Source organism: Solanum pennellii, chromosome 7 (genome assembly GCF_001406875.1).
Source record: "Solanum pennellii chromosome 7, SPENNV200".
Lineage (NCBI taxonomy): Eukaryota > Viridiplantae > Streptophyta > Magnoliopsida > Solanales > Solanaceae > Solanum > Solanum pennellii.
Genome location: NC_028643.1, coordinates 68,181,070 through 68,197,861, shown reverse-complemented (window position 1 = coordinate 68,197,861; position 16,792 = coordinate 68,181,070). Strand labels below are relative to the sequence as shown.

The 16,792-nt window shown below is 33.7% G+C and overlaps 1 protein-coding gene across 1 annotated transcript; it reads right to left on the bottom strand.

Moving 5' to 3' along the window:
* Positions 1-233: 233 nt before the first annotated feature.
* LOC107025482 (acylsugar acyltransferase 3-like) lies at positions 234-1,810 on the bottom strand. The gene is made up of 2 exons (XM_015226267.2): positions 1,075-1,810; positions 234-981 (listed from the first exon to the last, which is right to left on the bottom strand). The coding sequence occupies exons 1-2, from the start codon at positions 1,743-1,745 to the stop codon at positions 351-353; spliced, it is 1,302 nt and encodes a 433-aa protein (XP_015081753.2). The 5' UTR covers positions 1,746-1,810; the 3' UTR covers positions 234-350.
* Positions 1,811-16,792: the final 14,982 nt, after the last annotated feature.

Here is a 16,792-nt window from a genome sequence, read left to right as displayed (position 1 = left end):
AAGATAAACAACAAATTAGCAATGAAATATTCGTTTGGATTTGTGTGTAGATGGATTGACACCATTATCGATTTGTGATACACCCTATTTTTGCCGGCTTATACTCAATTTATGTGACAGTTTTCGTACCTATTTCAAAAGTCAAATAGTTTAAATTTGACTAAAGTGAAATCTTCAAACATTTTGAAATAAAAAGTAGTATAAGTGACAGGAATTGACAATTCAAATTTGTGTTTTCGTGCAACAACATAACTTGTTCATATCAAATTGAATTTAAATTTAATGTAGTAGTAATAAGTTTTTGATGATGCCAACAATGGGGGAAAAAAAAACTAGAGACACAGAAAATATTATATTGGGGTGGCAAACTGAAGGAGTTGTTTGTCTTGTTGGAAGAAAGTCATATCACTTTCTTGTAAAGTCACAATTGCTTCGACTCCTCCATCCAGATTTTGACTATCCAACAGACAAATGATGTTGCAGGGAGGAATTAGCAAGCTGACTCTATTTGGCCTACCCCATCCAAAGTCTACATTATAGAATGGGAAATTGCATAAACTGCTACATCTATAGATATCAAAACCTTCCTTGTTAAATACTTGTCCCACTTCTTTCATTAATTCAAATGATTCAAACACCAATTTGTTAGTATCAACAGTATTGAACCTGTTACGGAGTTTTTCTTTCCCTTTCCTTATTTCAGCAACGATTCTGTGTAGCTGCATATCTACTTCCTCTTCTATTGATGTGGAAATATAACCGGGAGCATTTCCAATAGTGTTGAGAGGCAATGGTGGACGTATGTTTGCAAATAGTGTGAATGTTGATGGTCGAAACGATGTATTATTCCTATTTGCAGCTGCGGATTTGTAAAGAAGTGCAGATACACTTTCAACTCTGCTAGGATTTCGTACTATTCCTGATCCTGAATCAACAATTTTTGCCTTGAGAGTATTCAATTTTGATGCAGAGAAAAGGTACCTGTTGGTTTTTATCAATTTTGTGAATAGTAATTAGATACATACATAGCTATGACGTATTTAATTCGGCATACAATTTAAATTTGATCTATACCTTCTAGTTACATAACGTTGTTGTACTGCTCCTTCCTGTGGTAAGTTGTTGACATCTGATGTGCCAGCATTACGAATAGGTGGGAAAAAGGATGCTCCATCGAATCGAGGAGATGGTTTTGCACTATTCGGGTCTCTAGCAATAGCAGCCCAGTCATTCATAAAATTGCAAGAGCTATATCCATCGGCAATCTTGTGAGAGAAGCAAAAGCTGACTGCTATTCCACCACAATCGAAATGTGTTAATTGAGCCATTACTAATCTACCATCAAAAAAGTTACTTTTTCCATAAGCCAATCCTTGTGGAAATACATATTTTTCACCACTCCTGCTATCATCACATGAATTGATAACGTCAGACATACGACAATCGACACGAACATTCAAGAACTCAGCACCCCTGTCATTGCAATCAACATAGGTATTGTCTTTTAAAACCCCAGCAAAGGGATAGTAATATTTCAATGCTTTTGAGAAGGATTGTTGAAGAATTTGGGATATGTTATTAACAGGTACTGTTGGTTTTGGGTAGAAAAAGACTATTGGAAGATACTCATTATTAGCATTACAATCAAGCAATGACAGATTGTGACGTTTAAGTGAAGGAAGAGTAGGAGAAGAGGGCTTTATCATCCTTTTCGTCATCGATACAATTCGTGATATTGAACCCATCTCTATACTTTTGGCAAAATTTGATTTTCATTTTAGTAACTAGTCTTGCAACTTATATACACAATGAGTAGCCACGTTAGCTAGCTGGTTACAACTATACATGTATTAGTGTATTATTATATGCAGACTACGTTTAATTTACTCATATTTCATTTATATATTAGTTATACCTGTTTATTAAGTTATTTCACCTTCCATCATTCATAAAATAATATATAACTATTCTCTCTATCCCAATTTAATTATATGACACATTTTATGTTTTGAGAGTCAAACAGTTAAGTTTGACCAGAAATTTGCTCATAAAATCTTTAATTTTTTTCGAAATGAAATTTATATATTTGTAAACTACATGAAAAGTACTATGGGTCACAATAATTGATAATTCAAAATGTTTATAAGATCTATAAAAAAATTTACGGTCAAAGATAGACTTGTTTGACTCTTGAAATCTGAAAAGTGACATAAAAATTAGACGGAGGTAGTGTTAAACAACATCTTATAACTAATGATTAATTAATTACTCCCTCACTTTTTTTTTGGCGTAATTTGATTATTCTGCACCAAGTTAGAGAAACATTTTTTAAGATTTATAGTGTTAAAACATACTGTAATATTTGTGTGACTATAAAATTTGTGATTTTAGACATGCAATGACATTTTTTTCTATGAAAAAAAATAAAAACTTAAAGTTAATTTATTTTTAGATGCTAATGTAGGCGGATTTGGTCAGGGAGATGCAGAAATAGTACTTCAAGATCCATTACGTGTCCAAGGACTTTCGTTCTTCTTGGCATCTGTTATTTTGGCACAAATCTTTTTGGTTCTTAAAAAGAAAGAGTTCGAGAAGGTTCAATTGGCCGAAATGAATTTCTAGATTAAGTTGTCAATTATACACATTTGGTCCATGCTCTACATCAATAATGATTTTTCGTGGTAATAAATTAACGATAATAGTTTAATTGTCGCTAAATATGTGTTTTTAGCGGCAATTAACCTTCTTTGTATATATTTCTAAAAATTTTAGCTACAATGGATCTAATAACAATTAACTAATGCTGATTTTTATTTTTTTATTAATGTGTCTATTTATCACTACTGAAAGTTATTCTTGTTGTACTGGTGATTTTATCAGGCTGAGAGAATTAAATTGGAAAATATGAAGATAAACTTACACTATAACAAAAACACATTTTAGCGACATCAAATATACATATTAACAAATATTGCTAAAACTTTTACCCGCATTAATTAATTATCATTCAATCCAATATCGCTAAAGATTTTAGGGTTATATATATATATATATATACAAAATTAATCCCAGGAAATGTGCCAAGGAATACATAATTAATTAATGGAGTACTATATATTATCGTTGACCATATTGCATATTGCTTTAATAATGAACAGGCACGATTTGTGCATATCATACAATTTTTTCGGATTAAACAAATCCTATATGCAAACATGTTTCGTCATTTAAATAAATATAAGGGTAAACCATTTAAAATTTGTTAAACCAACACAAATAGAAAAAAACCAACATAACTCCACTCTTTTATTTGTTAATTTCAAGAGTTAAATTGTTTTAATAATTTAAGGGAAAATGTACAAGTATCCCCTTAACCTATGCTCGAAATCCCAAAGACACACTTATACTATATAAAGGTCTTATTACCCCCTGAACTTATTTTATCAGTAATTTTCTATCCCTTTTCAGCCTACTTGACATTAGCTTGAAAAAAAATAACCAGCGTTGGACCCACAAGATAGTGCCACGTAAGCCAAAAAGGGGTAGAAAATTATTAATAAGATAAGTTCAGGGGGTAATAGAACCTTAGTATAGTATAAGTGTATCTCTGAAATTTCGAACATAGATTGAGGGGGTACTTGTGCATTATCTCTAAACTAATTAATTACTCTGTTTTAAACTAGCTAATTTTGAGATGTAAAAATCTAACATAAGAGGAGATTATATTCCAAGGTTCTGGATACATTAGCAATCATGTGAAGTAATTACTGTGATTTTTTATTAAGTAGTTGATTAATGAAAATTACTGTGACTAAGCTCTCTTGAGCTACGCTTCAAGTTTTTAAACAAAAATAGAGAAAATGCACAAGTACCCCTTCAACCTATGTCTGAAATCTCAGAGACACACTTATACTATACAAAGATCCTATTACCCCCCTGAATTTATTTTATAAGTAATTTTCTAACCCTTTTCGACCTACGTGACATTAGCTTGATAAAAAAGTCAACCAGTGTTGGGTCCACAAAATAGTGCCACGTAAGCCGAAAAGGGGAAGAAAATTATTAATAAGATAAGTTCAGGGGGGTAATACGACCTTAGTATAGTATAAATGTGTCTCTGAAATTTCGTGTATAGATTGAGGGGGTACTTGTGCATTATCCCTTAATTGGTAATTGACTCAACTTTACCTCATTTTATATTTATGTCCTCTAACTTTGAATGTGCACAAGTAGGTACTTTAAAATGTATGAAGTTGAACAAGTAGACAAATGATTTCTACTTGACATGATACATATAGAACACCAATATATAGGATGAAACTTTGGCATAATACATAAATGTGCCCTTTTAACTTGACCTCATTTCACATTTATGCCCTTCAACTTTGGATGCACAAGTAGGCACTTAAACTTGTATAAACTTGTGCAAGTAGCTGTCACGATCCAAAACTGGATGTGATGGCACTCATCTTATCCCACCAAGATAAGTCAACCTAAACCCAAGTATCACGAAAATGCGAAAGTAAGATAGATTGAAATCTCGAAATATCATAAGTGCAGATTACTAAACTAACATAACAAAACTCCCAAAACCTTGTAATCACATGTACAAGCCTCTAAAGAATTACAATTGAATAAAAAAATACAAGTCTCACATAATATTGTTTCTAGAATAGAACAAGATCATAAATAACAGTAAGAAGGTACGCTGCAATGACAAGAAGCTACCTCAAAAACCTTCACAAGAAAACAACACACAAGATCAAGTTCATCAATGATAAAGATGTGCAATAAAATGAAATGCAATGTCAAGTATAGTGATGCATGTCTGATCTAACGATACACACCCGCTGTCTCTCCGTCTGGGACACATGGAGGACATATCTATCCATGCAATGATCGCGGCGCTCGACACTTCCCTCAATAATAGTATCCATCGCGTAAGCGATAAGTCCCTCGATATATAATATCCATCGCGATGCGTGATATGTCCCTCGAAATGACACATTCTCTTTAATTTCTTTTTCTTTCTCAATTCACATAACACTTGTCACAATCGTATATCAAAACAATGCAAATGACATGTTCACAATAATTAGGAGATGATCATTTCATAACATTGCACAATTTACAACAATACAATCGTGATACAACACCGAATGAATCAATAAGCTTTTCAAAATCAATCTTGATACAACACTGAATGAATCAATAAGCCTTTCAAAATCATTTTCAATACGTCACAGACCAACAACTAATCACATTGTCTTTTATTGCATTTTTCATCGTTAGAGTTATTCAACATGGACAAGTCAATCCATCACCAAGTCCCATTACTCCCTAACACATACGACAAGGAAATGCACGACTCTATGCATTTAATAAGGGTTTTGAAATCCACTTGCCTCACACAATCAAGAGTTCATTTTGGAACTTGAGTCTTTCCCTTTTGTTGAACTTCCAAGTCAATGCAATCTATTCGAGCACATAATCACAATAAAATTTCGAAACTAACAACACTCACATTACTATAGATTTGTCTTAGATCCAAAACCTCACCCAAATTTATAATCAAGTTCTTAAATTTTGATGTCAATTGACATGCCACCTTTCAATTTTCTACAAATTTCAATCCTAGTCTTAAATTTCAATTTCTCCAATATCATAAATGTAATAATATTCATATAATATAATACATCTAATATTAAATTACATATTTTAATATATCTAAAACTTAAATTATAATGTGATAGTAAAATAAGAATTACCGATTTTGGAACCACTGGTTACAAAATCAATGGTGGAAATCACATAAAATCAAGACATTAATTCATCACATGCAGGTTTTTAACTTTGTAATATATAATAATTACAACCATTACTTGGCTCCACAAATTTTCAAAACCCACCAAGTGATACGATATTGACATTATATATTTTTTCCAAGAAATCAAATTAATTCATAATTGATAAAATAACAATTTAAATCCTTTGGTGAACATTTAACATACTAATTGAATCTATTATCTCTCAAACATATAAGGAGTTGAAGATTTACCTTGATGTACCGTCATTCTGGGTTGACTTCGAGGTTTTAAACTTTCGCCTATTTTTTCCTTCTTTCTTTTTTAAATTATTTATGATTTCAAAAGCAATAATTCCTACTAAAATATTTTAATATTTGAGACTTGGTCCATTATTAATAATAATAAATAAATTACCCACAAAATAATTAATTATATTTAAATGACTATGCAAAATTATGAAAAATGACCTTTTGGGTCCAGGTCATATTACAGTAGCTAGGCACATGAGCCCTACGTGACACAATACACGTAGGACAAAAAATTACATGTAGTATGTCATGTAGGACATGTGTGTCTATTTGTTCAACTTTATACAAGTTTAAGTGTCTACTTGTGCACACCCAAAGTTAAAGGGTACAAATGTGATTTGAAGCCAAGTTAAATGACATATTTTATGTATTATGCCTGAAACTTTTCATGTAGAATCTGTGTGTCTATTTGTTCAACTTCTTACGAATTTAAGTGTCTACTTGTGAAACTCAAAGTTGAAGGGCATAAAAGCGAGTTGAGATCGAATTAAATTAAATATTTATGTACCAGATATAGAACCAAATTGAGGTATGTCACTCCTTAAAATTAATCTAAAATAGAGCCCTACCCACCTAATTATCTCCCTAATTTAATACTTGTCATGATCCAATAATCGAGGTCATGATGACACACACCTCAAATCCAACCCAGGTGTATAAGTCGAAGAATCTAACTTAATAATTGTCTCATATAATATGGAAAAGAAGGTAAGTACACATATGAGACTTCGAGAATGAAGTCAGGCCCTAGAAAAAAAGAGACTTCGAGAATGAAGTCAGGCCCTAGAAAAAAAGAAAAACTGAGATATAACGAAGAATTCCCAGAACCTGGTATCATAAGCACTAAAGAGAATTCTAACATAATATATGAATTTAAAATTCAATACTTGTCTTTAAACATAAATAAAGATTGAAATGAAAGATGAAGCTTGAATGATGACCCAAATGGGGATCTCACCACAACTTCAAAGCACAAACATTGCGCGATCAATTCATCCATCTCAATTACCACTCATAATAAATACTACAAAAAAATTCACAGAAGTAGGAGAGAGTAAAATCAACATGTACTCAGTAGGCTTGGTTGATTGTGTATAAAGTAATTAATAAAACATACAAAATAAATTGTGAAATGCTTTTACCTACATATAGAAAAGTCTCATTCTCGGCAATTTATTTAATAAAAGCGCAAGTAAAATAAACATAAGGTTACGAACAATTTCTCATATCAACAGAAAAATTACACAACAAACAAAGCCTGCCATTACAATGCAATGCAATGATAAACCAAGGTTATCGTACAACCTGTCGTATGCACCTTGTTGAGCTTTAGCTACCAAGCAAGGACTCTTGTGGGAATTGTAGTGCGTATACCAATTTCATCAATTCACGATCTAGCTCGTGGTCAAAGATAAAAGTAACATGTCTCATTTTCTTTCCCAAAAAAGTACTTCTTCAGTTTTTCATATTCCCATGATCAATGGTATGATGAATGAGAATGAAAGCATCACAAAATATATAACACACGAGGCATAATCAATTCAACATAAGTCTAAAAGAGTCCAAAATCCCAAACTCAATAAATCATGATATACATCCTCATATGGCAAAATAATGGAAGAATTCATTTGAAATAAGATTTTACCATTTGAATCACATGTTGTAAAACTTTCAAAAATGAATTAAGGTGTCTAGAGTCTCACATGTGCCTAAAAAGGTTAATAAGTTGTTATAAAGTATTCTAAAGCTTGTATAGTTGATTGAAGTGGTTTAGAGGTCAAACGTCCAAGAACGACCAAGACATTCGAAAGTTAGTCTTTCAGTGTGCTAGTGTGTTCTAGTGTGCCTTTGCATGTTTATGTATTTTTTGGTGCCTAAAATGATATGATAGGACCTTAAGATGTATATGAGTGTATTTAGGTTCGAACGTCCACGTATGACTCCACAAAGATCACCCAAGAGGTCCTTGAGGAGGACCCAAAAACAGGCAGTACACTACTTTCACAGTGTCCAAACAACGACTAGCAAACGACGCCCTATACTCCAGTCTACGCCCAGTCAATTGGGGGAGTTGCTCCACACTTAGACGTGTGAGTTCAACCCCCAAAATGGAGGTCTTAGTCACCATCTATGGACATTCAGTACGGCGACGAAGCTCCAACGATGGTCCGGCACTCTGCACGTCAATTGAGCCTTCAACTTTCTGTCTAGGCGTTGTCAACTTAACGAGTGAATTGGGAAATTCACACCACGTTCAAAATAGAGTCTATACAATTATTTTATCTACTTTTGGATATATAAAGTTGGTTAAAAAGATCAATACCACATTTCCAATTCATTCTTCAAATTAGACTTTCCCTCTCAAAATAAACTCTTTCGAGAAACCTCCATCGGAGATCAAGCTCAAGAGCAGCCTAGAGGATGGATTTTCATGCTTTCTTCTTCAAGTTTTTGTGGTCTTCTCATATATTAAGGTGTGGTAATCCTTCCTTAGTTAATCTTCCATCTAAAGATTTCTTTCAAAGGGTTTTCAAAGAGAATTCATGATCCAAATTCCTATCTTTCAATCTAGACATGGGTTCATTGTCAAATTGATTTCAAAAACATTCAAAGAATGAATATATGATTAGATACTATTTTTAAGATGGATTTCAATCCAATTTCATGAAGAACCCATGATCCTCCTATTTTCTCAAATTGGCCTATGATGTGGGTCTTGTGATCTTGATTAGATTATGATGAATTATGATTTCGATTATGTTGAATTTCCTATTGCTACTGTTTTCTATATGAATTAGTTTTGAATTATTGGGAATTGATCAATGATGATCAAGGATGGCAAGTTCACCCTAATTCCTAGCCTATGGTAGTAGAATTGACATTGAATCGCATTGTGTGGTATGATCCACTTATGGTGGCGGTGTTTACTTTCTTGTCATTATCTATGTGTTGTGATCATGGACTTGAAGGCAATATTTGTAAAGTGATTCCATGTGAAGATAATCATGATTATGGAGAAGTTGTATAGTCAAAAAAGCTAGTATCATGCTCTAAGCATATTGATGATGTTTCTTATAATTGAATGAGGTTGTTAAGGTTGGGAGTGATCTATAGAGTTAAAATTGATGGAGTGCTATTGATGAATGGCCCCCTACCTATCTACCCCTATATGATTGTGTAGTCTTAAGCATGATTAGGAGTGTTAGATTCAATTGATAAAGATGTTCTTGTCTCCTATGCTTTAATGTTGGTGTATGGTCCATAGCCCTAATACTTTATATGTGAGTTGCCTATGGCTTGAGGGATATGAATATGTGTTGTAATCCTTGAAGACTGGTTGTTGCTCTTACGTGTTCATGTTGACCAATATGTGCACACATATACCTTGCATGCATGACTACAAGTGTAATATGTTCATGAAAGTATGAAAAAAGTATCTTAACTAGGATGACTTTATAGGTGAACTAGTGTAGGCAAGAGTATGGGACTTTACCTATAGATTACACATGTATACCTTGATAAAATAAGTTCCTAGGATGATCTATTTACGAACTTAAGTTGTGAAAGTATGATTAGGATATGAACTTGATAAATAAGAAATTGTGATAAATGCATGATTGTGAGGGATTAGAAGTGACCTCTTATGTATCTTAATGCTATGTTATGATATGATGAAGTTTGAATATGATGTGTTTATGTGAAAGGTTTCCTCATACGTGCACATACACACACATGAATGCATGAATTAAGCATATTATGATAATCTAGTAGAGTAGGGTATTTTGAAAGGTATTACTCAATTGTACTCTAAACTAGACTATACTATGAATATGTTATGACTATGTGAAAGGACATTCTCACATGAGTTAGATTTTGATGAAAGGACATGAGGGAGCAAGTCCCTAAAGTCTAATCTTTATGACTTAAAGTTAATTAAAGGCTTATGATGTTTAATATGGGAGTTCGAGCTTAGCACCGAGTGAACATGACAAATGAGAGTGGGGGCTTCACGTTTATTAAGTCGGTTTTCCACAAGAGAACCTTCAAGTTTAGAAAGTCCGGGTTTCCAACATAGATGTTGTCTCATGAGATGGAAACCTCCACGTCTAGCAAGTCAAGGTTTTTAGTAGCCATATCCATGTTCCATAACTACGTGCCCCGTAGGTTTTAGTTTAGTGGATCCTCTAGAATAACTATAATGTATGAAGTTCCTACCTTGGCGAGTAGTACCCTCTCTTTTCGGTGTGGGAGTAGAACACCGGATTCCATGTAGCTCACATGGTCTATGTGGGTTATGCTTATGTCTCCCGAAATTTAAGTAATGAATTAAGATGAGAATATGAATTCTAATCATAACTTCTTGAGAAGTTTACTTAGTATAGGTTGGACTATGGACCCTACCCATGCATTGCACTAGTGGACTTCAAGAAACGATATGATTGGAGCCTCTTGTAAAATCAAGACTTATGTGTATGTATGATTAGTATGAATGCATGTTAATGTTGATTTAGATTATGTCAAGACATGAATTATGATTATGCGTGTGAATTACACTTATGACTTCTAAAATAGTTACTTAGTATAGGTAGGGGTATGAGACTCCATGTGTACATTACACAAGTAGGCTTGTGAAGGGTTGGGAGGGTGGTTGCCTATGATATGAATTAAATTATTTATGACTAAATTTTTTGTAAATGAAGGAGTCTTTATGATGATGTTTGAGTATATTGGTTCATATGTGAAGTAGGTGTTGTATGATATGTTATACCTCTATGAATATATATGTTTGAGTTAAAGAAGATTGTATGAATGTTCACCTTTGTGACCTTAATGTGATGTTTGAATGTGGATAGTGGAATGGGACAGTATTCATGCATTGCACTAAATGTTACTTGAGGGTTACTTCGGGGTAAGAGAGTTAAAGAAAAAGAAAGGAAATGTTATGAACATTAGTTAATGTGCCTTAAATGTGATGTGTGGATTTGTGTGATGTTATGGATATTGTATGATGCTTATTGTAGTAATGTTTATGAAGTATTACTAAAAGACATGATGCATGGTTTCTAATAAAATTTCCTCTTTAAATGCATGTTTATGCATGATTGTCATACTTAGTGCATTCTTGTACTAATATCATTCTTCTTCATCTTTTTACACAAAGTGTAGGTGGTAATGACTAGAGGATGTCTCCTAAAGTGAAGAGCTTGATAGATGTTTCTCAAGCTCCAAAAAGGGGTCCTTAAGATTCAAGGATTTCCTATGTCAAAGATGTTTTTTAAGTTTTATGTAATAGCTTAGATATTACTTTAAGTTGTTAAGGGTTGTGTCCCTATTCTAATCTATTGATATTGAGTCTAAGATGGCAAAAGAGACTTGGAGTCTAACTATGTACTTGTGATATTATATATATATATATATATATATATATATATATACATATATATATGAAGTAATGTTCTAGCATATGATGTGCTAAAAAAGCTCTATTTTTTCCGCAAAATTTACGTATGATATTGCAAGAGATCCGAATTCCTACTTGGAAGTGGGAAGACACATTAATATGGACGTTCTAGTAGGGTTGCCTCGGACTCAAAAGTCATATCATTCTATATGGGTGATTGTGGATAGATTAACTAAGTCAGCTCATTTTATTCCCTTCAAGTCCACATATTCAGCGGAANCTATTCTATTATATTAAGCTGTGTCTCAAGGTTGCAAATGATACTTAGAGTCTAATTATATATATATATATATATATATATATGAAGTGATGTTCTAGTATATGATGTGCTATGAAAAGTTTTAAAATTTCCGCTAAATTTCCTATGAAAATGCGATCATTGATGTCTATGGGCTTGTTTAAGACCCCCAAGAGGTCAAGTACGCCGTGTTACTTCTAGGGGGTGATCCCTGGTCTTGACAAACTTGGTTTCAGAGCATGAGGTTATAGAAAGTGGTTTTATGGTCCAGAGTCTCTTATTGCCACGTCTAGTAGAGTCTTATTCATCGATGGTGAGTCGCGACACATCTTTGAGCGAGAGGCTATAGGATGATAGAGTTTCATTTTCTTCACTACTTTTGTGTCGTGTTACAGAACTTAACTCTACATGATCTCTCTATTATGTTTCCTTGTCCAATGGTCTTTTAGATGTGATTGTTTGGAAAGGATGATGTCTCAAAGCTTAAGGGTAAAAAGGTGAGTTTTGATGCTTACCTTGGTTTTGTGGCTTAATGAGTGTATGTGAAAGTAAATTTGGAATGTCTTGATGTGATGCCATTTATGGCTATAGGTGACCAATCAGAATTGAGATAATATGTTGAGAAGTTATGTTATGAAATGGTAATATCTTGTTAAGAGTTGTTATAGCTGAACGGATTTCTCTTTGGAATGATAAGTTGTTTATGGTTATGTATGATGATAGTATAAGGTGATAGTATAGGCTTGAAATGCTTTGGAGAAATGTGGGGAATATAGGAAGATAAAGTGTTGCCTTTGTCATATGAGTAATACTCCATAGTTGTCCTTGTGTGGATTGAAGTCCCTTGTATAGGCTTAATCCTAAGAAGGAAAGGTAGAATGCTTACCTTGTAAGGTGTTTGTGACATATGCTAGTTAATGGGAGAACCCTTGTGACTAGTAGATGAGTCCCTTATCAACCTATTCTAAGGGCATGGAAAAAGGGAAGTAAGGGTGTTATTCCATAAATTGGGATTATGTTTTCCCCTAAAGTTGACTTAGAATGATGTATGTACCCCTTAGTTCACGAGAAAATGATGTTGAACTACTTTAAAGGGGTTAGTTGTCTTTTAAGTATGAATCAAAGTATGGTCATTCAAAGAAAGTGCTTAGATTGAATTTGTTCTTGACTTTCCTTGACTATGGTTTTTAGGGGCATGATGTGATTAGGCTTATCCCAAGTGAGAGATAATGTGCCTAGATGGTAAGATTTTGAGCATCCTTAATGTTCATATGGTTAAGTTCACTTGAACTTCTCTATGTTGAAAAGTACTTTTATGTGATGTTAAGAAGGGTGTGCATAAGCTTTGATTCCAAGAGAGGGATGACGTGCTTAGTTATTAAGGTTGGTAAGCTAGGTTATCTTAAGGTTGAGATGAGTTGCTCTTAAATGGGTTTACCCTAAGTGGGAGATGGTGATGTGAGTAGTAAGGTTGTTGATATCCTTATCTTTTCTTTCTATTCCTACTCAAGCTTGAAACCAAAGAGTTACCTAGTAGCTTGTTCATGATGGGAGTCTTTCATATAAGCATAAGTTGCATGTTACCCATATGTTATGCATGTCTTAATTGACCCTATGTTATGCATGTTATGAAAGGTTATTATTGCATGAAAATGAATTTTTGGTCAAATTCATATTTCTCATATTGTTGTGCATCTTAATATGGAAAAATGTACATTTGACTTCACAAGACAATGTAATGTGCATGTTTGATGTCTCTTATAATGTGTGGTGCTTTGGCCTCACAATAAGAATTTGATCTCCTTTAAATGAGAAAAGATGAGTCCCTTTAACAATGTATGATTTTTATGACTTGGGAAGTGTTAGTGTAGGCTTACCCTTGAGAAGTGATGGTACGTCTGGCCAATTTCTTTAGGTGTGCCTATGAATTGTAATAATTTCCCTAAATGATGCATGCTTATGAAATCTAGTGTCATGCTAGAAGCTGAAATTTGTATGAAATAACTTCCTATTGTTGTGATGAGTGTGGTGTGATCTACGATTGTGACTTCATAAAGAAGGGTGTATGAGCATGTTTTGGTTAAAAGTGGAGAAGTTCTCCTTAAAATGAATTGACCTTTGTGCATTGCTTGTTTATGAACTTTATGGTAACATGTGAGTATGTTAAGGAGAAAGATAATCCTTCTCAAACATAACTAAACATGATGTTGTTAAGCATGGACTAAATGGTATGTTGTATAAGTGATAAGGATCTTTGTTGGTCTACATTACTCATGATCTATGTGCATTTAGTATGAGTTGCTTATTTGCTTCTTGAGTAAAGATGTTGAGCATGTCTATGTGTGATTTAAATGATATGGTATGTTGATCTCTTAATGAAATGATATGTAAAGACCATTTCATAAATTAAAAGAAGGATGTTCCCCCTATGGACATGACAAGAGTCTATGTATTTGATGCATTAAGGAATTAGTTAATGAAGGTTTTACTTGCTTGTGTTTCATTGAGTGCATGATGGAATGAAGTTGGTGTTCCTTGTAAGTTTGGTGCATTAACTAATGTGTTATACTATGATGAATGTTGTGAGCATCTATATGGGTCATTGAGTCCTTGAAAGTGTTTAAAGTGTTCCAACTGTCATTCAAGGACGAATGTTCGTAAGTGGGGGATTTTGTAAGACCCTCAAAAATGAATTAAGGTGTCTAGAGCCTTACATGTGCCTAAAAAGGTTAATAAATTTTTAATAAAGTATTTACATCTTGTATAGTTGATTTGAAGTGGTTTGGAGGTCAAAACGTCCAAGAATGACCAAGTCATTCGAAAGTTAGTCTTTAGGCGTGCTGGTGTGTTCTAGTGTGCCTTTGCATGTTTTATGTATTGTTTGGTGCCTAAAATGATATGGTAGGACCTTAACATGCATATGAGCGTATTTAGGTTCTAAACGTTCGTGCACGACTCCCCAAGGACCACCCAAAGGGTCCTTGAAGAGGATCCAAAAACAGGCAATACACTGCCTTGGCAATGTCCAAACAACGGGTAGCAAACGACGCCCCGTATTCCAGTCTATGCCCCATAAATCGGGAGCGTTGGTCCACATATATACTGTGAGATCAGTCACCAACGATGGATGTGCAGTACGACACCGTCGTTCTAACGATGGTTCATCAGTATGCACGTTAATTGACCATGCAACTTTCTGTCTAGGCGCTGTCAACTTCCCAATTCACCTCATGTTCCAAATAGAGTCTAGGCAGTTGTTTTATTTATTTTTGGGTATATAAAGTGGTTAAAAAGATCAAAATCCCATTCCTAATTCATTCTTCAAATTAGACTTTCCCTCTCAAAAGAAACTCTTTCGAGAAACCTCCATTGGAGATCAAGCTCAAGAGCAGCCTAGGGGATTGATTTTCATGCTTTCTTCTTCAATTTTCGTGGGCTTCTCATATAGTAAGGTATTGTAATCCTTGATCCTTAGTTAATCTTCCATTTAAGGAGTTCTTTCAAAGAGAATTCATGATCCAAATTCCTATCTTTCAATCTAGCCATGTGTTCATTGTCAAATTGATTTCAAAAGCATTATAAGAATGAATCTATGATTAGCTACAAATTTTAAGATGGATTTCAATCCAATTTCACGAAGAAACCATGATCCTCCTATTTTCTCAAATTGGCCTATGATATGGATTTTATGATCTTGATTAGATTATGATGAATTGTGATTTTGATTATGTTGAATTGTCTATTGCTACTGTTTTCTATATGAATTGGTTATGAATTGTTGGGAATTGATCAATGATGATCAAGGCTTGGATAATTGGCAAGTTCACCCTAATTCCTAGCCTATGGTAGTAGAATTGACATTGAATTGCATTGTGTGGTATGGTCCACTTATGGTGGCGGTACATCTATGTGTTGTAATCATGGTCATGAAGGCAATATGTGTAAAGTGATCCCATGTGAAGATTATCATGATTATGGATAAGTTGTGTAGTCTCCAATGCTAGTATCATGCTCTAAGCATATTAATGATGTTTCTTATAATTGAATGAGGTTGTTAAGGTTAGGAGTGGTCTATATGGTTAACCTTGATGAAGTGCTATTGATGAATGACCCCCTACCTATGTACCCCTATACGAATGTGTAGTCTTAAGCATGATTAGGAGGCTTAGATTCAACTGATGAAGATGTTCTTGTCTCATATACTATAACGTTGGTGTGTGGTCTATAGCCCTAATACTCTATATGTGAATTTCCTATGGCTTGAGGGATATGAATATGTGTTGTAATCTTTGAAGAGTGGTTGTTGCTCTTATGTGATCATGTTGACCAATATGTACACACGTACACCTCGCATGTATGACTAAAAGTGTAATATCTTCATGGAAGTATGAAAAAGGTATCTTAACTAGGATGACTTGATAGGTGGACTAGTGTAGGTAAAGGTATGAGACTTTACCTATACATTGCACATGTGTACCTTGATAGAATAAGTTCCTAGGATGATCTCTTTATGCACTTAAGTTGTGAAAGTATGATTAAGCTATGAACATGATAAATAAGAAATTATGATAAATGCATGATTGTGAGGGATTAGAAATGACCTCTTATGTATCTTAATGCTATGTTATGATATGATCAAGTATGAATATGTGTAGTGTCTAAATATGTTTATGTGAAAGGTTTCCTCATATATGTGCACATACACACACATGAATGCATTAATTAAGCATGTTATGATAATCTAGTAGAGTAGGGTCTTTTGAAAGGTATTACTCAATTGTACTCTAAACTAGACTATATTATGAATATGTTATGACCATGTGAAATAACATTCTCACAGGAATTAGGTTTTGATGAAAGAACATTCTCATCATTTACCTTTGAGCTATATGATGTATGAGGGAGAAAGTCCCTAAAGCCTAATCTTTATGAATTAATGTTAATTAAAGGCTTATAATGTTTAAAAGGGGAGTTTTAG

Coding starts and splice junctions, on each gene's coding strand:
- LOC107025482 (XM_015226267.2), bottom strand. CDS start 1,745: ATGGGTTCAATATCACGAATTGTATCGATGACGAAAAGGATGATAAAG. Junction 982..1,074: donor CAACGTTATGTAACTAGAAG/GTATAGATCAAA, acceptor AAAAACCAACAG/GTACCTTTTCTCTGCATCAA.